This window comes from Prunus persica, chromosome G6 (assembly GCF_000346465.2).
Source record: "Prunus persica cultivar Lovell chromosome G6, Prunus_persica_NCBIv2, whole genome shotgun sequence".
NCBI classification, from domain to species: domain Eukaryota; kingdom Viridiplantae; phylum Streptophyta; class Magnoliopsida; order Rosales; family Rosaceae; genus Prunus; species Prunus persica.
Genome location: NC_034014.1, coordinates 26,370,264 through 26,393,694, shown reverse-complemented (window position 1 = coordinate 26,393,694; position 23,431 = coordinate 26,370,264). Strand labels below are relative to the sequence as shown.

Here is a 23,431-nt window from a genome sequence, read left to right as displayed (position 1 = left end):
AAAGGAGTATAGCCGCGCGGTGATATTGTTTTAAAAAAAAATTTAAAAATTACCCGGGGTATCACCGTACGGCTATACTATTTATAAACAAATAAAATAAAAAGAGGACTCACCTGTCGTTTAGGAGTCAACGTGTGGAACCAAGTATAGCCTCGCGGCGATACTGTTTTTATAAAAAAAAACACAGTTAAGCCGCGCGGCTATACTAGTTATGGAAAAAAGGGGACTAGTTTAGCGTTTAGGTGACCACGTGTGAACCCAATTATAGCCGCAAGACTATACTATTTTTAAAGAAAAGAACCAGTAGTAAAGCCGGATGGCTATACTATTTATAAAAAATGGGGTTAGTCTCTCGCCGTAGATGTGTGAAACCAAGTATCGCCGCTTGGCTATACTATTTTTTTAAAAACCGTAAAATAAAATAAAATATCCCAGTGTCGCCTCACGGCTATACTATTTATAAATAAATAAATAAACAAAAAGAGGACCCGCCTGGGGCCTAATGTGAAACCGAGTATAGCCGATCGGATATACTATTTTTTTAAGAAAACCATAGTAAAGCCGCATGGCTGTACTATTTTTAAAAGATTAATATTTAAAAAATTTATTAAAGAAAAAAAGTTAAAAACTTAAATACAATACCTCTGCCAATATGTATAAGAAGAACAAACAGTGCATACAAACCATTGCAAAACCTATAAAGATTCACAATTCTTTTATGTAACCAAGCAAAATAAGTTATAAGGAAATTGTATAGGAAAACAAAACAAATATATAATTTATGTATATATAATAGATAGATGAAGAACAAATTTTCGACCAATAAACAAAATGAAGAACAAACGGCAGTCGTTTCCCTTGACGGTAATGCGCGGTCAAATGAGGGAAAGCCCACAGGTTATCATATGCGCTATTGTATAGAATGAAACGACCTGGCGTGCAAAAAAGAATATTGAACGAGCGGATAGCAGTCCGAAATTGAATGGAAATTTCTGAGGTGGGAGAGAATTTCTGAGAACAAGTCATCAGAACCAAGGCTGAGACGCAGAGGCCAGCCTTGTTCTCTCTCAAACAATCTGCTCGGTTCCTTCCACCCCATCAACACATCGCCGAGACAGAGGGAGAACAACTTGCATGGATCAGATTTTGAACAAGGCGGGTTCCTACTGGTTCAGCCAGAAGGCCAACAAGGAGCTCACCTCCGTCGGGGATGATATAAACGTGCGTTTCTTTCTACGCCCATCTGGATCTCAATTTAATTAGTTTTGATTTTGAATTTTTGATGTGATTTAGGATCCACTTAGGGTTCTCTTGTTCTTAACGATTTCGGTTCTGAAAGTCGATTTCTTTGTATGATCTGAGTTTTCTTTGAGTAACCCACTTTCGTAATCGTCATTAGATTTACTCGTTCGTTTAATTTTTGTTTTATTAAATCTGAAGGATGATTGATTCCATATATATTAATTGTCAAGATTAATACTTTCCCCAATTTGGGTTTTGTTTTCGTTCCGTTACTTTTTTGTGTGGGTTTTATTACATATTTGTATACTAACATTGTTTGTGTAATGATTAGTCATTGCAAACTAGCATCGAAGGAGGAACCAAATGGTTGGTTAATAAACTCAAAGGTTAGTTTTTTCTGCTCACTCTGTTTAGTTACTTTGCCTCTTACACTAACCTAATGTATGCTATTATATGACTGACTTCGCAAGTCAGAAAGTTCTGACATTTGTAGAATTGATTCAGGGTTTTGATAGATCATAGTGGCAATTAAAAGTGAGCGTGTGACAGAGCTGTAAAATGCAATGTGGTTGTTGAAGGGTTTTTTCATATGCTTGAATTGGTTTCTTGGTTAATGCAGAGCAGGGTAAATATGAGTATATGACCCTTTTGATGTGGATTTGACTTGCTTGATTTTCGATGATGCCGTAAATGGAGTTTAAGAATGGGTCTTACTGTTGGGGTTTCTTGAAATAACATAACTTTACAAGGCGGAAGAAAAACATTGAGTGATATATGTTGTATTTGTGCTGCCAGGGAGGGGGGAGTGGTGCTTTAATGGTCTAGATTTTGGATTATATAAACTGCTATCTTCAGGATGTATGTACAGATTAGGTCATATCCCTGTTAATACTCTTTCATACTGTTTTATATTATTTTTCTCCTCTTTTGGTGCGAACTGGGTCATTGGGTTGGCGTAGTAGATTGAAAAGAGTTTATTTAAGTTTTTCTAATCTGTGTGTAGGTCTGTTTTTTTTCTTAAATTTCCATCGCATTATAAATAACAGTAAGTGTTCTCTTCACAGGAAAAATGCAAAAGCCATTGCCTGAGCTTCTAAAGGATTTTGACATGGCAGTAGGAATATTTCCTCGTGATGCTACCAACTATGAATTTAATGAGGAGACGGGAAAACTTACAGTCTACATACCGGCAGCCTGTGAAGTGGGCTACAGAGATTCATCTGTTTTACGTTTCTTCACCATTGTAACTGGATATTTGAAGAAAGGAAGGCTAGAAGACATCCAGGGGATGAAGACAAAGGTGATTATATGGGTAAATGTGTCCTGTATCACATCTGAGGGATCAAAGCTCCATTTCACAGCTGGGTTGAAGAGAACCAGGAATAGAGAGGCGTATGAGGTTCTTAGAGACGGCATCACTGTAGAGAAGTTTTAAAAAAAGGTCATAATGCTCATCGGTTACTATTGTGTAATTTAGTTGGTTAAAGTTGTTGAACCGTTTTGCTTGTATGAAAACTGGTTTGATCAACTCATGTATGTTTTCCTGTGGATGTTGAACGGTTTGATCCAGTTAATATTTTCTCCTGTATGGTGGGTTGAACATTTTCTAATGTTTGATGCAGTGATCAGAGATCATGTTGGCCAATGGCCAATTCTGGTTCGAGTACTTTACCGTGTCCTTGTAGGTAAATTTCTGGCGCCCTGCCATACCGTTTAAGTAATATTATTCTCAAAAAGTTGTGCTGGTACATAACTAAAGTTTTTAGTAATTTAAAAATGGTTTAAGAATATATTTTAACAGAACTGAGACGGAAATAACTACATTTAGGAACGGAGAAAAACACACGGATGAAATTGGCTAAATTTGTGACACTGACTAGATTAGCTGTGTTCCTGTCTTGTTTGTCGCAAAACTTCGTGTGTTTGCACCTATAATATGTAGAATAGAATAGATGGAGTAGCAAGCACCTAAGCATATAATCCATGAAGAATAGTTCGTTTTTGCCAAGCAGTTAGAAGCTGGGAATGATCATTCCCCCTTCGATTGATAATTTATATCTACATAATTGTTTTTACATGAACAAGGGCTTGGACTGAGTTGATTTTGTGCATGTGGAACTCCAAATGCTGCTGCTCCAGGATGAGAATTGAGAACCCCAGTTGAGGTTTCTGCAGATATGCAACCTTGAATGTTACCTGATCAGGTTCTGCAACTCTCACTGCCATTGAGTTCTTGAAAAAAGTTTTTTGATGCTTCATAAGTAGACCAGCAAATTGCAGCTGCAGGAGCATGAAAGAGCATCCTGGGAACCCAACCTCTCATAAGCCCTCGATATCCATCCTTCGTCACGAGGCTTCGAATAACATCCCCTATCGAGCTGCTAGAAAATCTATCACATCCACACACCCCCTATGTGAAAAGAGAACAGTTTGGTTCATAACTTCATAATAAATTTAGCTTAAAGCAAATCCCCAAACTTAATCGCTCAGGGCATGCTTTGAATTACTTGCAAACAACATCAAGACTTTGCATTCAAACCCCAATAAAATCCATTAACATTTGGATTAAAAACTTGCACGCTGAAGCAACAAATTAACAAAGCTTCTAACCTGGCACTGCAATTGGGTTTTCACAACATCAAGAGGGGTAGTGACAGCAGCAGCCAAAGCCCCAGCAGCTGCCCCAGCAGTGGCATGAATCACCAACCTCTCGTCGCTGGCGCTCTCTGGCGACACCTCCATTAGCCCTCTCTTTGCAGCTTCATATGTAGCAAAATGCACAGCAGTAAATGGGGCGTTCATCACAACAGTGGTCCTATAGGACTTGTAAAAAGCTCCTACTCCTTCGTCCACCAAAACCCTCTTCACACAATCTGCAACACCATTATAAGGGCTGCTCTGCAACTGCAACCTCTGCTTCACAACATCCATGGGCGTGATCACAGCATCGCTTGTAACAGTTGCAAAAACTCCGGAAACTGCATGCGCAGCTGAACTATTTGGATTTCCACGTGTGAAAAACTCCTTGGACATCTCATAAACTGAGAAATAAACAGCATGGGCAGGTCCTGCACCAAGTCCCATTGCCCCAATCCCACGGTAGAGACCTGCAAGGCCTTCAAGTTTCAAAATCGATCCGAGGGCTTGTCGAACACCGATTGGCTGAACAGAGCAAGACCCACCAAAAACCTGCATCCTGGTTTTGAGGGTGTCTACTGGGAACATAGCCATGTGCTCAACTAGGCCAGCTATGGAGCCTGCAATCATGAACTGCCTGAACTCAAGGCCGTCGTGGGTGGGTGATAGAGATACCGATATTTCGGGGTGGAAGTCGTGGGGTTGAGGAACGGTTCTGAATGCAGGGGAGGCATCAGTGGCCATGGTGAGGAACAGTGGTAGTGGTGGAGGAGAGTGGAAATAGGGTAGGAGAGTTTAAAAGAGGGACTGAATAATTGGGGTTTGCAGATCGCTTTCTGGTTGAAAGAGAAGTATTGGGTTGTCTCCATGTAGAGAGAGAGTTTTGGTTTTGGGAGGATTTAAGATAAAATGTGCAGAGAGAGAGAGAGAGAGAAAGAGACTGAATTACATTTACACATATCAAGATTAGAATGAATGAGAGAGAGAAAGTAATCAAAATCGAGTCTTTGAGAGATCAATGAGAATCAGAAAAGATCCTGTTTTTGTAACTGGGAGATATTAAAATGTGCCTAAATAGAGTAAAACTGGTTTTTCTGTTACCATTTCAGTGGACTAGACTAGGCGTTTGAAAAGAGTGTTTGTAAATTAAGTGACACCCCAAAGTTCATTTCTTCCTATAAACTTGGAGTTGCAGTAACTGCAACCATATTGAAGTTTTATGTTTTTTCTTTTATACACACAATATTGGGGAGAGGAAAATCGAACCTATGACCTCGGATGCAAAGATAAATGCTCTTAACCACTTGAGCTACAAACCCCTTACAAGGTTTATGTTCTTTATCAATCATGACTAAGGAAAGAATTTGGACCGACATAAATAAGATGATAGAAAATACAAACCATTAGGGAAAGAAATAAGAATTATCTAGGGTATATTACCCTGTAAAATTCACACAAAATTGAGTGAATTGTGAGTTCCAGAGGGGAAGACAAATCCATAAGCTTAAGGACAAAATAAAATGCCATGCTTGTGCCATCCACAAGCTTCAATCCTGGTTTGTGTCCACATGCACACCGTCTTACCACAATCAGCTTCCATCACTCTCAAAAAATTTCGCATTTCAATTCAATCTCAAATCAATGGGAAACAATCCCCTGATGAGGCTCCCATAATAACTACCACGGGAGTGCTACGTGTCATCTCCACAACCGTACGTATTGGGATTCAATTATAATAAATCTTAGTTGATCAAAGACAGTAGCCCAAGACAAATTATGGTGGAGAATGTATTATGTGAGGAGTAATAAAACAAAAATTGTGAGACATTTTGTGGTTCTGAAACGGACAAAAACTCTTCCATCGTAGTTTATGACTTTATCTGCTGTGAAGGGAGAAAGGGAGAGAGTATATCACACACTTATATATATATATATATATTAGTTCATTTTTTATTGAGGAATTTTTTAAATAATTTTATTTAAAGGGTATTCTTTAGGGTCTTCTACGAATTTTTTTTAACGATCTAAATCATCTATTTTTTAAGTCTACATTCATAGATCATCTTTGCAAAAAATTAGAGAAATCATAAACCGTTGCAATATCCAATTGTGTCCTACAAAATCAATGAACACGGTGCTTCAAGAAAGTACTAAAATTTCAATAACTCAATTGAGTGGTCAAATGATATCGAATTCAAATGATTTTTTGTAGAAATGATATTTGAATGATTATTTAAAAAATAGACGGTTTGAATTAACGAAATACAATGCGGAGTGAGCTTTACAAAGATACCCTTTTAAATAAACAGAAATCCCTCAATGAAAGCTCTCAGTATGTCCTTAATGTCGACACCATCCTTCAATCCCTCAATATATATAGTCACACATCCATCATACATATGCATGGTGTCGACATTAATGTTTAACGTGAAGGTTCCTCATTCCATATCAGACAAAGCTGATATGTCTGATATGCATGTTGTTCATTTTTGCAGATTCCTTGCGTAACTCATTGGTATGCTTGTTTTCTGATGTTGTCCAGAGCCTTTTGGCCTCTTGGCCTGAGTTATGTGGCAAACTTGAAAGCACTCGTTTGGTGGACTAACTTGGATATGACAAGTCTAATTAGAGGTGGCCGGTTTTTAGTGAGCGTTAATGTGTTTCCGGACCGGAACATGAGTTTACGATTGAGATCCAAAATAAAAGGGTTAAAGTTTAGTAAAATGTTTTTTCAGACCAGCCAACTAAACGATGCCGAAGAGTATAATAAAATGTCTTCCATGACCAATTTTCCATTAGGACATGCACCTTTTCCTCATAAATTTTGAAGATTTTGCATCTCATTCAACTCCTCAACAGCTCATTTCATCCATCTGCGTTTTGTGTCCAATGAAAGCTTAAGAAAATTGAACCCTCCACCCGTTCTCAAAAGACCTCCAGTAACCTAACATCACCAAATATTGTATACGCACCCATTTCATTTGACATGGTTCACCCCTGATTAGAGTAGTGTAGCAGGCAATTGTGACCTGGACTGGACGAGCCTAGAAAAAAATAAAATTAAAATCAGTCCAATCATAACCAACGTCCACGGATCTACAAGCTGGGTTTTGGCCCATTAACAAAACAAGCAAAACGTGGGACACCCAATTAATTTCCTTGCCCACCCAAATCCATGTATACTGTCAATGTCCCTCCAAAAATCTAAAATTATATTAGACCTGATTACTCAACTACCCTTTTAATTGAAATTTTAAATTATTTTTATTTACATTTTTCTGTACAGAAGCTTCGAGCTTTTTCTACATCTCATACTTTTCAAAAGGAGCCGTCAACTATTTGGTCACGGACTAGAAGCTTTTCGAAGCTCACCATACCAAGTAGGTTACTCGCCCATAAAAAGTCTCTCATTTTACGAACATGTCCTTTCCGTACAGTTTGGGTGACCGATATCGCGAGTAAGTCTATATACGACACTCGAGGGAGTGAGAAAAATATCGTCAAAAAGACAAATTATTTAGCATGCTAAGATTGCAACGTGGAACGGATTTGATGGTAGATTCCACGATATTTGCGGTAATGGATAGAGCACCACGAGGTGGCCACACGCCTAAACAGGTGTTATGATCTCAACCATCTACGTAATTTCCAATCCAACGGTCCACAATAAAGCCCATGCCAGCTGGCTTTCCACCATTTCGCTATATATCTCCTCAAGCCTCCTCAAAGCCTCTCAACCAATTCCTCTTCTCCAATTTCCAGTCCAGATTCTTGCTAAAAAAATCTCTGCTTTTCGAAACCCATTTCAGCTGATCGGATTTTAGATTTAAAAAAAACAATGTCTTTGAGGCTGATTTCAACATTTTCCATCCCAAACAAGCAAGGGGATGGTGCTATGAGCAGCCTCTTGCTGTGCTCAAAGGCTGGATCTTCCTCCTCTGATCTGAGCCGTGCTTTTTCTCTAAGTTTCCGTGAGCAGAGGAAGCTCAACAAGTTTGCGGTTTCCGCGTCAACCGAGACGAAGACAGCGACGCTGACTGGGGTGGTGTTTGAGCCGTTTGAAGAGGTCAAGAGCGATGCTTTTGTTGTTCCTGTGTCCCCTCTGCTATCTCTTGCTCGTCAGCGTTACGCAGATGACTCTGAAGCTGCAATCAACGAGCAGATCAAGTGTGTATCTTTCTTCTTGTTGGAATTTTAATTTTAATTTTAAACGTTGCTTTTTGTTCTGATGATAATTATGTGCTTTTGTTTTTGTGTCACAGTGTGGAATACAATGTGTCTTATGTGTACCATGCCCTGTTTGCATACTTTGACAGAGACAATATTGCTCTCAAGGGCCTTGCCAAGTAAATACAAATCCCAAAATAACCCTCTGCATAAGGGTTTTTTTTATAAATATATTTTTTTTATTGAATTTAATTAATCCATGGTCAATTGGTTATGTTGCAATCAGGTTTTTCAAGGAATCAAGTGAGGAAGAAAGAGAGCATGCTGAAAAGTTCATGACATATCAGGTATAAGTTAATCCCAATACTCTGCAGTCTTGTTTACTTTCCTCATGAAGAAGATACAAGTTTTATTTATGTTTGTTTTGGTCTTGTTTTGGAGATCTGATGGTATTATTATCAATTATGCTCAGAACAAACGAGGTGGAAGAGTAAAACTACACTCTATAATAGAGCCCCCTTCAGAGTTTGATCATGCAGAGAAGGGAGATGCATTGTATGGTAAGATTGTAAACTTTTATATCTTCTACATGCTTATTTGTTTTTATTTGCTTTGCCAACATCTCTATATTCTTGATAATTTCTTGTGATTGACCAAGATTTGCTTTTACTATTAGCGCGCTGTGTTCGGGGTTTTTCTTCTTCTTCTTCTTGGATTGAAATTAGTCCCCTAACTAAATAACTTGTTTTTCATTGACTCCTTGATGCAGCTATGGAGTTAGCATTGTCTTTGGAGAAGCTGACAAATGAAAAGCTCTTAAACTTGCATAAGGTGATGCATCTCTATCATATGAGATTTGTTTGAGGACATAGCTCATGGTGCCTGGGTTCTATTTAACTCTTTCGATTTGTTTAAAATTCTTCTTATTAAGATATATTCTTGTTTTGTTGCTGATCGAAAATAGGTGGCAGAGCATAACAATGATGCCCAATTGACAGATTTTGTCGAGACCGAGTTTCTGGCTGAGCAGGTGAAACACATTTTCTGCTCTATACTAGACATAACAGCCACTGGGTTCTTAGTTTGAGTGAGATTCATTTTGAAGAAAGCAATTAAAAATGCAGAAGAAAACAGTTTCTGTAAGGAACAGTTTTCCCATAAATACCCAACTCGGATAAGAAAAATTACAACTTTCTAAGCTGGGGTGATAAGTTTTGTTTGTTAATGACTTAAATTTTAAGTTTAGGCTGGTGGTTGACAATTATTTAATCTTATAACACTGACTAATCACTTACTATCGTATCTATTGTACAGGTTGAAGCCATAAAGAAGATAGCTGATTACGTCACTCAATTGAGGAGGGTTGGAAAAGGCCATGGTATGAAGTAGATTTCATAGTTCAACTCTTTACCATCATATTTCCCTTTCAATTAGCCGTAACCATTAACTCAATTGTTTCCTCACCACTCTTACTTGATGGACTCTAAATGAGCTGTTTGGTGGCTTGCAGGAGTGTGGCACTTTGATCAAACGCTCCTTCATGAGGGAGCTTAAATTGTCTTGGAGTGATCTCTCTCCAGAATTATGTATAATTATTTAGGAAGCTGATAAGAGTGCGAACTCAGATAGCTGCCTTCGACATGTCAGAACAAACTTACTGCTGCGCAAAATCGCTGATTGAAGGGATCGATTGCTTCAAACTTGTCTAGTGAAAGGTTCATTGCAGGTGTGATATTTGATAGTAAAAGCGACTTGGATTAGGCAAACTTCTTGACCTCCTATCATGTCAAAGGCTTTGTAGTTCAGAATTTAGCAATCCTATGGTTATGTATACAAATTATGTTCTATTATGATTAAGTGGATGTTGCCAAATGCTTATTTGAAATACTCTCATTCTGATGTTCTTAAACTAAAAAGTATAATTGTGCTCCACACACGCTAAAAATGAAAAATCCAGAGCAACTTATCTATGCTCACTCAGATACTGGTATCTCACATCCTGCATAATCAAAGCTGTGAGAGATCTTAAACTAAAGCTAACTGCTTAAGAAAGAACGACAAAATTCAAGTAGGCTGAAGACAGAATCTCCAATGAGAGGAAGACCTCTTCCTACAATTACTGCTGTTTGTTTTCTGTGGAGAAGAGTGAATTATCTCCCACATCACTCTGATATCTTCATATTCACCACAAGACTCCATGTCTTTGTACAGATTCACCAATCCATGCCCATTTCCTGCAATTTCTGCCACATCTCAGAAAAGGGTTGACAGAGAAGAGAGAGACAGAGTGTGTGTTTTGTGCAATTGGATTGTGTGAAACTTGAACTTACCTTTGGCTTTGTTTCTTGACCGTGAAGTAAGCTTGAGAAGAAAGCACTTAGTTGGGAGGAGGAAGGATCGCTTGAAGCACATCCAGGTTCTCCAACCCATCATCTTTACATGGCTCCTATTCCTTCCCCTTCTGCTCTCCATTTTATATGTTGGAATTTTCAGTTTAGTCCCAACTTCCCCTGGCTAAAATACTAATAATATCATGGCAAAACAACAAAACGCATATAGACATAGCACTAAAAAACACTCATCAAGACAGAGAACTTTGTTGCACTCTGATTGGACCATTACACATTTTAAACCTAGGGCCTATAGTTTCATCCCAATTGAACTTTGCTTCCAATGTCAATCTGATCAACCATATAGGATCTAGGCCTAAAATTGGCAATACGTATTGGTTCCATTTTGTATAACAGATGGGATTTTACCCAAATTGAGAAAGTAGGTGTAAAAGTCTAAGCTACGTTTAAACATTTTGTGGATGGGATTCTAAGAAACTTAATTTGGGCAAATCCCATTTGATCAAAGAATAGTGAACTGTAACAGTAACTAAATTTGATAATTTAATGGCGGAAATGACAAATCTTTATTGGGAAGAAAGGGACAATGAGTAGGAGAGTTGCTTTTGGATTTTTGCTTTCCCCACATATCCTTGGTTCCCAAGATTCTCATTTTTCTCGTATTGGAGGAAGGTAGTGTATGGGTCCCTAGTCAAACGGTTAGTTGGATTTTCTATCAATGCCATCTAGTTTGTGCCTCTACACTTGTTTTTTTCTTTTTAATTGGTCCAACGGTGATGTTATCTGTAAGATTAATAAGTAGGTAGTTTTGTGTAAATAAATGCCATGTAACATAAGGTTTTTTATATATTATATAATTACAAGCGATAGTTTAAATTACAAGATAAGGGGAATTTCTCACACTCGTGTATACACACACTATATCAAGATGTCATAAGAATTTAAATATAAAATTACTAGTCTATAAGACTTTTTTTTATTGGTCTAAACTCTGTTGGCGCTATAAAGTTAAAAAGAAGATATTTAGAAGAGAGTAAAATGTGTAACCAAAGGGTCCAAAAGGCCATATAGCTTTCTTTGGTCACTTAATCCTTTTGGCACTGCTAGTAGTGGAGGGACTGAAGCATGTGCCATGCAACAGCTTCTGGTTTTTGTGGTCTTCAACTGCACTCCATGACATCTCACCCACTGCCACTCAATAAATAATTCATCATCCAATCTCAAACCAAACTCGGCACAAAAAAAAACCAAAAGAAAAAATAAAAAACTTTTTGTTGTGGGTCAATAACCCAAAAAATGCAGAGTTTGGATTGGGCCCATTTGAATCAAGTGTAGTTAAATCTCAACTTTTGGGCTTACTTCATGATGATGCTATTGGGGCTACTTGGGCTTTGCCCACGACATGTGCCAAAGTGAAAATGAAGAAACCGATAGAGATTTTAACAGAAGTACCAATAGAGCTTTTGATACAAACTGAAAACTAAAAACAACAATTTACGTGAAAACACACAAGGAAGAAGAAGAAGGAAAAAAAAAAAAAAAAAAAAAAGCCAGCCACTTGCAGAGTTGGCAGGCACATTATATCATCTGCTTAGTCTCGAACTATTGAGGTAATGAGAATGGAGGCTTCGTCAGTCGAGGGAGCTGCATCATCTGGTAATTAGAATAGAGTTCATGTGATAATATTGTCAATTTACATTCAAAACCTCATAAAAATTAGCCATAATATTCCAAAAAAGAGATAAAAATGTCAAAGTAAAATGCTTGGGCTGACCTGGAAGAGATGTAGGCAAGTGAGAGACAAAGTTGTCAATGATGCCTCCTCCTCCTCCACCACCACCCTCCACCTTTCCTTTCTCCTCCTCTACCATTTTCATTCTCTTATTTCCAACATCCTTCATCACTTTCTCTGCTTTGTCCACCTCATCATTCTCTCCTCTTCCACCACCATCACCCTGATTAAAAAAGTTGGAGATGAGATTTGAGATAACCCCTCCACCATTATTTTCACTACCAGAGGCCACATCTTGCTCTGGCTTTGACTTATCAGAAAAGCCCCCATTTCCTATATCATCTTCAACCTCAAACTCAACTTTTCTTTTGGCCACTTCCCCTGCTTTTGGAGTGTTCTTTGGTGACACTATGGACATGAGATGGGTTATAAGCCCACCTCCTTTCTCTTCATCTTTACCTTCATCTCCTCCGTTCATGCTTGCCTTCTCTTTTTCAACTTCTCTGTCTTCACCTCCAGTTTCCCTGCCTTCGCTTCCATTAGCTTCCTGATGGCCTTCTTCAGCTTTGGCTCCACCACCTCCTTTTGGGCTCAGATTCAATGGAAGCAACAAGCTTTCAGATTCTGGTATAACATCCTCCATCTCTCTCTCTCTCTCTCTCTCTCTCTTTTTCTGATCTTTGGGGTTTACAAATATCTATCTCTCTCTCTCTCTCTCTCTTTCTGATCTTTAGGGTTTACAAAATCTCTCTCTCTCTCTCTCTCTCTCTCTCTCTCTCTCTCTGTTCCTTTGCGCAGATGCTACATGGTATGGGGCAAAGCAGGCGCATCTTATGTAAAGGGGACAAGCGTCCTCGTCCAAAGCAGAGTCTTTTCATGACAAGCTATGGTTTTGTTACACGTTCATCGTAAAGGATGTCTCACTGAAAAAAAAGCCAATCCAGAGAAACCACGTGTCACAATTTGCATTACATGGCGTATCCCCAAATAAGGTCGGTTGGGCAACATTTCTTGTCGGATTTGATTTGAGCACCAAAGTTGAAGGCCATAGACTCTGCAAAGCGTTAACCCCTATGAAAATTGCAGAAAGAAAAGAAAAACACCATTGCTGCAGTCTGCCCCAAGTTGAGGTCCTTTTGCATAATTGAATATTTGGGTTAAGTGTTCTCCCAACCCAAATATTCAATTACGAATCAAATTTCAATTGCAAATAGATAAATAGACAATTCACTTAACTTGACATTGAGTTAACAGAAAGATCACATACTTTCCATGTTAAAAATGGTTTGATACAAAGAGAAAAAAATTTGATACAGGGTTTATTACAAAATTGAAACTAGATGGCTGTAGGTACAATCGACTCAGAGTGAAAGAGGACTTTGGCAGCACAAAACGAAGAGAGTCTCTTTTCATATCTAACCTTACCATCCTCCCATGCATTCACGAGTATATTCTCAAAGCTATCACCATGAAGTGAAGGTGGGCTTTTGAAGTTAAGGATTACTTTGAACTCCCAAGGATCTTTCCAACGCGGCTTTCTTCTCTGCCTCTCTTCTCGCCTTACGTCTGGCATACCTTGCATTAGCATCAGCTTGAACTTTCTCCATTATTTTATCGAAACCAGGAATTGTTCTCTCCATTTTCAGGTAGACTCGGGTGCTTAGGTTGGCAAAAATCCTATAGAGTCTCTGCGAGCACACACAAACACACAGAGAAAGGTTTTAATAGAAGTACATGCACATCCCTAAAGATGGGAATTTTATGCAAAATGTCCAAAGAGGTTGAGGAACTAATATGCAAACAAATCCCCATAGCATATTTTCACAAAACATTATATCCGTTTCGCTTCCTTGGGTGATTGACTGATGGAAGTTTATTAGAGAAATACTCCAGTTACAAAAACCAGGATTCAAAATTCTAAAAAATAAAGAAAACTTACATAACACAACCAATTTAGTTAGCAACAGGCAATAAGGTTTTTCTTTCAAATTGATAGTGCGTGATCTTTAGTTTAACAATTGTTAGTTGAAGTTGAACATAATCATTGAACTCAAGGAAACTAACGATTTACCCACAACTGATTTAAGAAGGAATTCTGTACCTTGACATCCATATTCCAATGTCGAATGTATGGAGGACCTGTCGTGTAGGTGCCAAGAGGTTCGCGGTACCACTCTCCCTCGTATGTTATCTGATCCATTGCTTGTTCCACACTTAGAACCTCCCATGGCCTTAACCCAGGGATAGCTTTAGACAATTCAATTCTGCTCACAAACAGACGATACTTAGATAGAGACGAGAAAATTTACTTATGATTTTACATTGCAAGACATCAGTCACCAAATGCTACTGCTACTGCTACTGCATACCTAAGATCTTTTGGAATGTACTTGTTCGGCATGTGATCCTCTTCCAAAATTGTTGTCAGTTCAGAGCCACTAGCCCAAAGAAATAGAGCATGACTCGGAATTCTAACGCCTGGCCAAACACCATCGTTAGCTTCAAGTACTGCTAAGTCTCGTCTCTTGCTTTCTATAGCCTCCTCTTGTAGCTGCTTATAGGTTTTTTTCTCATGTCCCTTGAGTGGAACCCAAGGAGGAATTCCTTTTTGTAGTTTGTGAATAAAAGCAGTTGCAGCAGCCCCAAGTCTAACTGAAGATCAGCAAGCCAAGAATCAATTTGTTGAAAACACAGAATTAGATTATTACACTACTATCAGTCATAAAAATTTTAAATTATACAAAATGGATGTTGGGAGAAAAAGGAAACAAGCAGACCTTCCCAAGTGGCAATAGCAGGTTCCAACCCATAAACCATGTGAATAGGAACCCATTCATCCATGTCCTCACCCCAAATGAATGTATCTTTGTCAATAATCCCAGCACCCCAAGCCGTTTTAAGAGTTATAAGCTCCAATGGACCTCTTGTTCGGCCCAACCGGTCCTTATAGTACCATCCACCACTTCTCATGATAACTATAAAAACCATATAACATCAATATTATGAACAATACATGCAGAATAACAATCAAACAAACATCACACAATGCATCCTGTCCAATACACATGCAGAATGTCAGTAAGGAGTTTGAGTAGAAGAATCAGTGGTTAACAAAACAATAGAAGTATGATGTATTACTTCAACACACGTCAAACCACAAAGAATCTCAGTAGTAAGTGAATGAAAACAGCAGCACTTAATTAGAAGCAAATGAGTTGTGATTAAAATACAATTAGCCAATTCCAAAAGCTAACAATTAAACAATCAGAAGGTTTAAGCAAGACCAGAAAGTCATTTTCATAAACTCACTAGACTATACAGCTAAACCAAACTAAAAACACACATGCTTCAAAGGTTCATGCTTTTTAACCACAAAGCTTTAATCACACAAACTTACAGTCATAGTAGCGCTTCTCAAGCTTCTTATACCCAACTGCTTGAGCAACATCGATAGGCCGGGCGGGCGGGTAAGGCCTCTGGCGGAACCCCCAAAGCCCAAAAAAGAACTGCCTTGTAAAATCCCAGAACTTGTCATCAGACTCTTCCCTCGTCTTTATGGCCTTCCTGGGCATGGGTCTTCCGTCCGGCCCAATAACATTCGGCACAGCCTGCCACAGTTTCTTATCTTCATCCCTGTACGGCCTGTCATTCTCTTTGAGCTCCATCTCGTTGATCTTCTCGGCAATCTGCTCAGCTCGAGCCAAGAACTGCACAACTGGGCTCTCCCTGAACTCCTTCCAGAACTTCTCGTTCTCTCTGAGCTCCTCCTCAGTTGGGTTCTCTTTCTTTTCGAATATTGGGTCTTCGCTCAGTATCTTATCGACTTCTGGGGCGTGCCTGTAATCTGGTGCGTTCTCGCATTCCCAGAAGTACTGCTCCAGCATCTCGGTGTAGGGTCCCGGTTTCTCGGGTTCGGATGGGGTTTTCGGGTCGGGTTTTGGAGGGCCCTTGAAGAGGTTTGAGAGACTGAGTGCAGAGAAATTGGGAGAGGTTGTTGTTTGGGTGGCTCTGTGGAAAAATGAGTCTGTGAGTGAGAGGAGGTTGATAGGCGGGAGTGGGTTTGGCGGTTTCTTGAACCAGCTTTCGAAGGGGTTGAAGTTGATGGAGGCCATTGGAGGAAGTGTGAATTTGGGAAACCTCTAAATTTGAGATTTTTGGGTTTTATTGTTCACACAGAGGTTGAAAATGGAGGAGATGAGAGGGACGGAGAAAGAGAGGGGTTTTGAGCCTTGACTGCTGAAAGTGGATGTAATTCAAGTTTGGGCTTGGCCTGAGAAGTTTGATCCTGGGCTAAATCTAATGACTAATTTTCGGGCCCTAATAATTCTTTGAATCAAATTCTATCAAATCACATTCTTGTTTTTATTTATTTATTTTATTATTATTTTTCTATAACACATTCTGTGTTTTTTTTTCTTTATCACAACATTGAACATCCCTCCCTCGTATTATCACTCTAATGTGTACGGGAAGGAGGATCGTGCAAGGGGCAGACACACTATCTCAATCAATTGGCCTAACTCACATCTTAAAATACCCTAAAACTTCTTCTCTCTCATGTTATTACCATTTTTTTCTTTTTGAAGGAAAGGCTTGGTCCATTGTTGATGGTGTTTCTGTAGCCCCATAAAGAAAATAGTGCATCTTGGTCCCCTCCCCAAGTGTAGGGTATAGCCCTTACATATCATCTCCACTTTTTTGTTGCTCAAGGACCTACACAGTTTTTTCTTTTTCCTTTCTTGGCTTAGCCACCGCTTACACTCAGTAAGTGCAAAATTAGGAGTAAGCCTGTAACTCTGGAAATCATTTGGGCATTGGAACTCACATTGTGAATGTGAACCGTGACAACAAATTCTCCACGTAGCCGTGACATTAAAGTAAAATAGAAAATGCAAAAAGTTCCCCTCCGACACTGTACACACTGATAAAGAAAGGCCACCCAACCAACTGCCCCAATTGAAGATCACTTATCCACAAAATTTAAAAGGAAACATTTACTTGTAAGTATATTGTAGATTTTATATATACAGCTTTAAGAGCAAATGAATGGGCATTGAAATGCAAGAATTATTCTTGCACTAATGCAGAGCAGAGAAGTAGTTTGGTTTAGTTTGAAGCAGTCAAATGGGTTTTAGAAAATTGTTGACATTCTTCTTCTTCCTGTTGTTGTTGTTGATAATCCCATCTTACTGTAATGCTTCTGAGAAAGTTTCAGTAGCTCTCTACTATGAAACTCTGTGTCCATATTGTGCAGATTTCATAGTCAACCATCTGGTCAAGCTCTTCCAGAATGGTCTCATCTCCATCATCAACCTCAGGCTGGTCCCCTGGGGCAACGCTTGGCTCAACTCCGACGGCTCCTTCAGCTGCCAGGTAAAAAACAACCCCCTCCCTCCATTGCTCTGTTCTTCCTTTTCATTTCCTCCTCTCGTTCTAGCTACCAACTAGCAATTACAACATTATCTCTTTACATGTCCCAAACGACGTCGTTTCTAGCCGCATGGTATTTTTTCATATACTTTTTCTGTATCTGGGGCTTAACTTTCTTGTGGACCAGTGTTATTATGGTGTCTTCCTGTACAACCAGTCAGCTACCATCTTTTGTTTTGTTATTATTATCTTTATTTTGGGTTTTGCAGCATGGATCAGATGAATGTTTGCTCAACACAATTGACGCCTGCACCATTTCCATCTATCCTGATGTGGTAAGCTCCTCCTCAATGCCCCAAAAGAAAGAAGCATATTTAACTCATAGGTCAAAACCTAAATGATCAATGTAGTTCAAAACATGTAAATGACCCTAAAACAATCAGTGTTTGATCTAATATGTTGAAGAAAATTCTAATGCAGAACCGGCATTTTGCATTCATCCACTGCGTTGAGCGCCTTAGCTTGCAGGGCAGACACAGTGCATGGGCCAATTGTTTTGAAATGTCTAGATTAGGCACTACCCCTATCGATTGCTACAACAGTGGAAATGGCAATGTGGTCAGTTCACTTCTGTTCATATATATAAAAACTGCTTCATTATTTCAGAATTGAAAGTTTCATGGATTGGAAATTTGGGTGTGATATATTGCATACATAGATTGAAGGAAAATATGGTAGGGAAACTGCTCAGCTTAAACCCCCACTTAGATTTGTGCCATGGGTTCTTGTGAACAATCAACCACTTCAAGAGGTTTGTCAACTTATTAATTTCCTTTGGGATCTCATCTCTTAATTTTTGTTTCTCTTTTGTCACCTCATTAACAATTTCCTCTATGTAGGATTATGAAAATTTTATGGCCTATATATGCAAGGCTTACAAAGGCCAACCTCCGGAAGCTTGCAGATCAGTCCGTTTTACAATTGAATCAACGGGGAAAGAAAAACCGGTTCCTCAAGTTTGTCGTGCAAGCGAAGGAAGAAACTCTTCTCATTATCAGAAGCACCAGCACAGAAAGGTTTAAGATGAGGCAAAGCTTTCATGGCTGCTGCTTCACTAATAATGTTGATCTGATATAGTTGAATGAAGCGAGTTTGTAACTTAATAGTGCTCAGATTGGCAAATCCCATGTCTCAGAATTTAGTATATATCCTACTCTGATGTAATTTGTAAACACCAGAGAAGGTTCAATGCGCAGCGTTTTATTGATGCAACTGTTATGTTAAGTCGTTAAATGTTCTCGTCATTTCATGCCAGCATTATGAATTTATGATGGAGGTGACCAAGTGATGGCAAACCTGACAGCAGTGGGTGGTTGTGCTTGCAAAATAGTTCTTTTACTGGTTCACTAAAGTTGAAGTTTGTGAGAGAAATTTACCTCTGATAAGGCTTAAGAGTTACAAAAGCTTGGATGACTTTTGCCAAAATTATTCAAGACAAACACAATTAAAGACTTAAAAGGAAATAGAGTTCACAATCATTTTTGCAAATTACATTGAAAGGGACAGCTACAAAATAGTTTATAATAAATTGAAAATTTATTCACGTGTTGGGTTGGATTTGAAGCCAACTAACATAAAGGAAGACACACTGCTCTGCTATGAAGCCTCTGCACATAGCAGGCTCTCAAATCTCTAACTCAACAATGGCTTCTGCTCATCTGTTCTTCACTTCTCTCATTGCCTGTTCTATTTTCTTGACCACATTTTCATCTGATGCTGTAGAAAATGGCAGATTTGGAGTTTCTAGGATTGAAGCTCAGAAAGTTACTCTCTCAGTTTACTATGAAACTCTATGCCCATTTTGTGCTACTTTCATCGTCAAAAATCTTGCTCAAATATTTGATAACAATCTCATCACCATTCTCAATCTCAGACTGGTTCCTTGGGGAAAGGCATCTACCAACTCATCTAAGAACTCCACTGTTTGTCAGGTCCCATCTCTAACTTTACCTTTTTAATTGGTTTTGCAGTTTGTTTGCATGAATTAAACTTGCCCATATTTTGGTTCCTTTTCTTTTCCATCAAATCTCAGCAACCAAACAGGTTTTTGTTTATGAGAGTCACATTCTATCTTGTGACAACTTGCATGCACAACCGACAGTCTAAAGCCTCACTGTTATATGCATTTTATTTTTCTATAATCTTCAAAATTACGGTGAGATGTTTAATTGCTTGATGATTAAATTTTGTAAAATTATACAGCATGGCCCAGATGAGTGCAGGCTAAATTCTGTGGAAGCATGCGCCATCAATGTTTTGCATGATGTGGTGAGACCCCTCTCTTCCCACACAATCTATTTGCTGCAAAATTAGATATAACATAATGTTGGAGCGTAATGTATATTTATATTAATTAATGTAGTTAAGTTGGCTGAGGCTGTGCTATTTTTGGCCTTTAAGCTGGTAAATATATTTAAATCTCTGCATTATCTTAAACCCCCAAATGAATTTGTGATGCAGAACAAGTATTTTGCTTTGATTTACTGCATAGAATTTCTGGCCATTGAGGGAAGGCAGAAGGAATGGCAAACTTGTTTCAGTTCGTTGGGGTTGCCTTCAAAACCCATCTTGGATTGCTACAAAAGTGGAAATGGAACAAAGGTCATTTTGATTTAGTAAACTAATAGTAGTAACTGATCAGCATAATAATTAACTGATTAGGGTTTTAACTGGTATGCAGATTGAACAAAAATATGCTAATGAAACCATGCACCTCAATCCGCCTCTTAAGTTTTTACCATGGCTGGTTCTGAACAACCAACCAATTGGAAATGTTGGTCATCTCTCTCTCTCTCTCTCTCCGTTTTTTTTTTTTTTTTTTTTTTTTGCTTTGATGCAGGACTATATGACTCTCAACATTTTTTAGCCTTAATGCAGGATTATGAAAATTTTGCCGCCTATGTATGCAAGGCTTACAAAGGTAACAAAGTACCCTTGGCCTGCCAATCTGTGCATTTGAAGCAAAAGACAGAGTAGACAGTGACACACACATGCTGCACTTACCACAAGCATAAAAGATCGATCGCCGGCTGATAAAAAGCTTCATGGTTGCCACAGAAAACTAGTTTCTCAGGTTGCTTACCTGATTTAGTGATTTCTATTAACATTCAGAATAGCACACATGTTCGAGTATAGGAAATGAGATTACTTGGTGGTGGTAATATTTGTTTTTCTGGGTTATTGGTGGATCAATTGCAAATGCATTAAAATTCTAGAAAATTAATTGTCAAAACGACAGCTTTGTGATGCAATGGCAGTAAATTACATAACAATCTATCTATCTGTCTTACCATATTTATTAAGGATGACAATCTAATTTTCTATATTTTTCTTGTGAAGCTTGTAGCTTTCAGGTCCATGCCTATCCTTCAAAAAGCCACTTAATTCGATAGAAGGTGCACCAATCAGATAATAATTTCATTGATTAAAAAATGAATATGACACAATGGTTCTACCCATAAAAACTTTCTTCTATGGAGCTATACGATCTCTTAGTAAAATGCAGAAGGCATGAAACAATCCAAGAAAAAACAGTAAAAGACTGACATAAAACTAAATCTTAAAGAAGGTTCTGAAAGTTTTAATCATATTTTACTGGGGACTGGATCTCATGAGAATAATTGAAAAAAAACACCAAATCTTACTCTGTAAGGCCATAATTAGTTTATGAATATAGTAATTCTCTAGGTACCCTGCAACTTCTAAAACGTTTTGAACTCACTTATGTCTCCAAGGACCAAGATATACAAGTATATTTTTCTGCTTAATCTATAAAGATATGCCTTGCTGCAACGATTGTTGTCTTGTTCAACAGGGAGAGATTTCCACTCCCATTGTTGGCTCAAGCTGACTCGAAACGCATTTTATTGATGCAACGATTTGAATGACTGATTTTCCACTCCCATTGTTGTCTGTGTTCAACAGGGAGGGATTTTCCGGATTTATGATCTCTTAGGAGTTAGAAATCACCTACCTAATAAAAAAAATTATTCGATCAGCTTGAGCCATTGAGAGAGGCTATATTTGGTTTAATACACACTAATTTTTCTTGTTTGAGTTGCTAATTATCTAAATAATGCAATATTCATTCATGTGTATGCATACAAAATACATGAGTTCATTCTATAAATATATAGTTGGATAAGTCAAATGAATAAATGATAGTGCAGAAAACAACAACTGGGTACAGTAAGCAAACAAGCAATTTCTGCTGATCCCAAGATTCGGTATAATTATCACCCTCCAATTTTCAACTCAAAACAAATGAATTTAAGAGCATCTCTCAACACAATTTGCTAAAATGAGAAGAACTTGAAGTGATTCAGTTTACTGTCACTTTCATGCTCAAGGTTAAACAGGGCATTATGGTCAGTGGCCACACTAAAATTTATTGCAGAGAAACGGCTTGGTGCTGTAGTGGGTGGTACAGTTGAACTTGGGGCAGCTATAAATATGCAGGCTACATGTAGTAGCTTCAGTGTGCCAGCCAACTTCTAATAAGCATTCAACAATGGATTCTCTCAAGTTCATCCCCCTTCTTGTTCTACTTTCCTTCCTCTCTGTTTATGCGTCTCGTTCTTCTTTCGAAGATCAAGGCATTAATGTCCAGTCTACTCCGGAACCCAGAAAACTTAAAGGGCCTCCTCCTACAAAAGTTGAGAACGTTGAGCTAGTTCTGTATTACGAAACTCTATGCCCCTACTGTAAAGAGTTCATTGTAAAGGAACTGATAAAGGTATTCGACAGAGATCTCATAGACATTGTCAACCTGAGGCTAGTTCCCTACGGAAATGCTCATATTCAAGAACCTGACAACACCATTGTTTGCCAGGTAAGATCTCCCATCTTCTTCATTTCTTATTTGGCTTCTATAATTCTATGTTTTTGTATCACTGCATTTGGTTAATTACTGACATGGTGAATTCACACTCTGCAGCATGGCCCAGATGAATGCTACTTGAACAGTATACAAGCCTGTGCAATCAACAGCAGGCCAGATGTGGTAAAACCATCTTTTTTACCTCAATATCTTAGAATATAACTACCCTTATAACCTGCAGTTTGTCCAAGAGATTGATAGCAGATTACAATATATCTTCACAAATGTAGTTTTGTTATTTTCTGTTTAACTCTGATGCAGAAGCAACACTTCAAATTGATTCATTGTGTTGAGAACCAAACCATTGAAGGAAAGCAGTCGAAAGAAGAAGGATGGAAATCTTGTTGTCAAAAACTAAGGATGAATCAGAAACCTGTCCAAGATTGCTACGACAGCGGATTAGAGAGAAAGGTCAACACTAAATGGTTTTAACTGCATTTTGTTTTGTTTTTCTTCATGCAAGTTGAATCTTATATCCATATACAGATTCAAACTCTATTTCTAATCATTTAACACAGTGATTGTAATTGGTATGCAGCTTATACTGCAGTATGCTAATGAAACAAACCATCTTGTTCCACATCACACCTATATACCATGGGTTGTTGTCAATAATCAACCACTCTATGATGTAAATTCCCTCTCTCCTTTCTTTCCCTATCTCTCGCACGCATGGGCACACACACTAATTAAAGTCTTCATATCTGGATGCAGGACTACCAAAACTTTGTAAGCTATGTCTGCAAAGCTTACAAAGGCAGTCCAAAACCAGAGGTTTGCAGATCACTTCTGCCCAAGATCAACTCATCTGGAAATGCAGACTCAAACGGACAAGCGTCTATTAGGGTGAAGGGATCCAGGAACAACTAAAACTTCGCTGGGTTGAAACTTCAGTATGAATCATAAACGAAGTTCTGCATCACCTTTTGCTATGTCCAGCATTGCAGGCCCACTAGCATTATAAAATAATCGACTAGCATATATGTAGATTTG

At 38.5% G+C, this 23,431-nt stretch overlaps 8 protein-coding genes across 10 annotated transcripts; 5 read left to right on the top strand and 3 right to left on the bottom strand.

Annotated features, from left to right (window-relative positions):
- On the top strand, positions 827–2,908 carry LOC18772512 (uncharacterized protein At5g01610). The gene is made up of 3 exons (XM_007205956.2): positions 827–1,221; positions 1,574–1,628; positions 2,307–2,908. The coding sequence occupies exons 1-3, from the start codon at positions 1,135–1,137 to the stop codon at positions 2,675–2,677; spliced, it is 513 nt and encodes a 170-aa protein (XP_007206018.1). The 5' UTR covers positions 827–1,134; the 3' UTR covers positions 2,678–2,908.
- LOC18772684 (mitoferrin) lies at positions 3,220–5,093 on the bottom strand. Its single transcript, XM_007205485.2, has 2 exons — positions 3,853–5,093; positions 3,220–3,652 (listed from the first exon to the last, which is right to left on the bottom strand). The coding sequence occupies exons 1-2, from the start codon at positions 4,621–4,623 to the stop codon at positions 3,443–3,445; spliced, it is 981 nt and encodes a 326-aa protein (XP_007205547.1). The 5' UTR covers positions 4,624–5,093; the 3' UTR covers positions 3,220–3,442.
- On the top strand, positions 7,605–9,939 carry LOC18773611 (ferritin-4, chloroplastic). Its single transcript, XM_007205669.2, has 8 exons — positions 7,605–8,046; positions 8,142–8,225; positions 8,333–8,393; positions 8,519–8,606; positions 8,816–8,877; positions 9,011–9,076; positions 9,361–9,424; positions 9,557–9,939. Exons 1-8 carry the CDS (start codon positions 7,718–7,720, stop codon positions 9,598–9,600), a joined length of 798 nt encoding a protein of 265 aa, XP_007205731.1. The 5' UTR covers positions 7,605–7,717; the 3' UTR covers positions 9,601–9,939.
- LOC18772052 lies at positions 9,928–13,243 on the bottom strand. 2 transcript variants are annotated; one of them, XM_007206808.2, is made up of 3 exons: positions 12,172–13,243; positions 10,377–12,050; positions 9,928–10,280 (listed from the first exon to the last, which is right to left on the bottom strand). In XM_007206808.2, the coding sequence occupies exons 1-2, from the start codon at positions 12,770–12,772 to the stop codon at positions 11,989–11,991; spliced, it is 663 nt and encodes a 220-aa protein (XP_007206870.1). In that variant the 5' UTR covers positions 12,773–13,243; the 3' UTR covers positions 9,928–10,280; positions 10,377–11,988. The 2 variants fall into 2 exon arrangements, with proteins under 2 accessions (XP_007206870.1, XP_020422983.1); XM_020567394.1 differs by having other exon boundaries at positions 10,377–12,790; positions 12,831–13,243.
- On the bottom strand, positions 13,366–16,578 carry LOC18772744 (protein TIC 56, chloroplastic). The gene is made up of 5 exons (XM_007204990.2): positions 15,527–16,578; positions 14,907–15,104; positions 14,499–14,781; positions 14,231–14,393; positions 13,366–13,817 (listed from the first exon to the last, which is right to left on the bottom strand). Exons 1-5 carry the CDS (start codon positions 16,239–16,241, stop codon positions 13,623–13,625), a joined length of 1,554 nt encoding a protein of 517 aa, XP_007205052.1. The 5' UTR covers positions 16,242–16,578; the 3' UTR covers positions 13,366–13,622.
- Positions 17,115–18,783, top strand: LOC18774623 (gamma-interferon-inducible lysosomal thiol reductase). 2 transcript variants are annotated; one of them, XM_007205735.2, is made up of 5 exons: positions 17,125–17,502; positions 17,769–17,834; positions 17,980–18,117; positions 18,218–18,310; positions 18,399–18,783. In XM_007205735.2, the coding sequence occupies exons 1-5, from the start codon at positions 17,254–17,256 to the stop codon at positions 18,579–18,581; spliced, it is 729 nt and encodes a 242-aa protein (XP_007205797.1). In that variant the 5' UTR covers positions 17,125–17,253; the 3' UTR covers positions 18,582–18,783. The 2 variants fall into 2 exon arrangements, with proteins under 2 accessions (XP_020422982.1, XP_007205797.1); XM_020567393.1 differs by lacking the exon at positions 18,218–18,310 and having other exon boundaries at positions 17,115–17,502.
- LOC18773677 (gamma-interferon-inducible lysosomal thiol reductase) lies at positions 18,877–20,825 on the top strand. Its single transcript, XM_020567392.1, has 5 exons — positions 18,877–19,490; positions 19,762–19,827; positions 20,020–20,160; positions 20,240–20,332; positions 20,437–20,825. Exons 1-5 carry the CDS (start codon positions 19,158–19,160, stop codon positions 20,533–20,535), a joined length of 732 nt encoding a protein of 243 aa, XP_020422981.1. The 5' UTR covers positions 18,877–19,157; the 3' UTR covers positions 20,536–20,825.
- On the top strand, positions 22,051–23,430 carry LOC109949520 (gamma-interferon-inducible lysosomal thiol reductase-like). The gene is made up of 5 exons (XM_020565321.1): positions 22,051–22,390; positions 22,496–22,561; positions 22,700–22,849; positions 22,977–23,069; positions 23,153–23,430. Exons 1-5 carry the CDS (start codon positions 22,070–22,072, stop codon positions 23,306–23,308), a joined length of 786 nt encoding a protein of 261 aa, XP_020420910.1. The 5' UTR covers positions 22,051–22,069; the 3' UTR covers positions 23,309–23,430.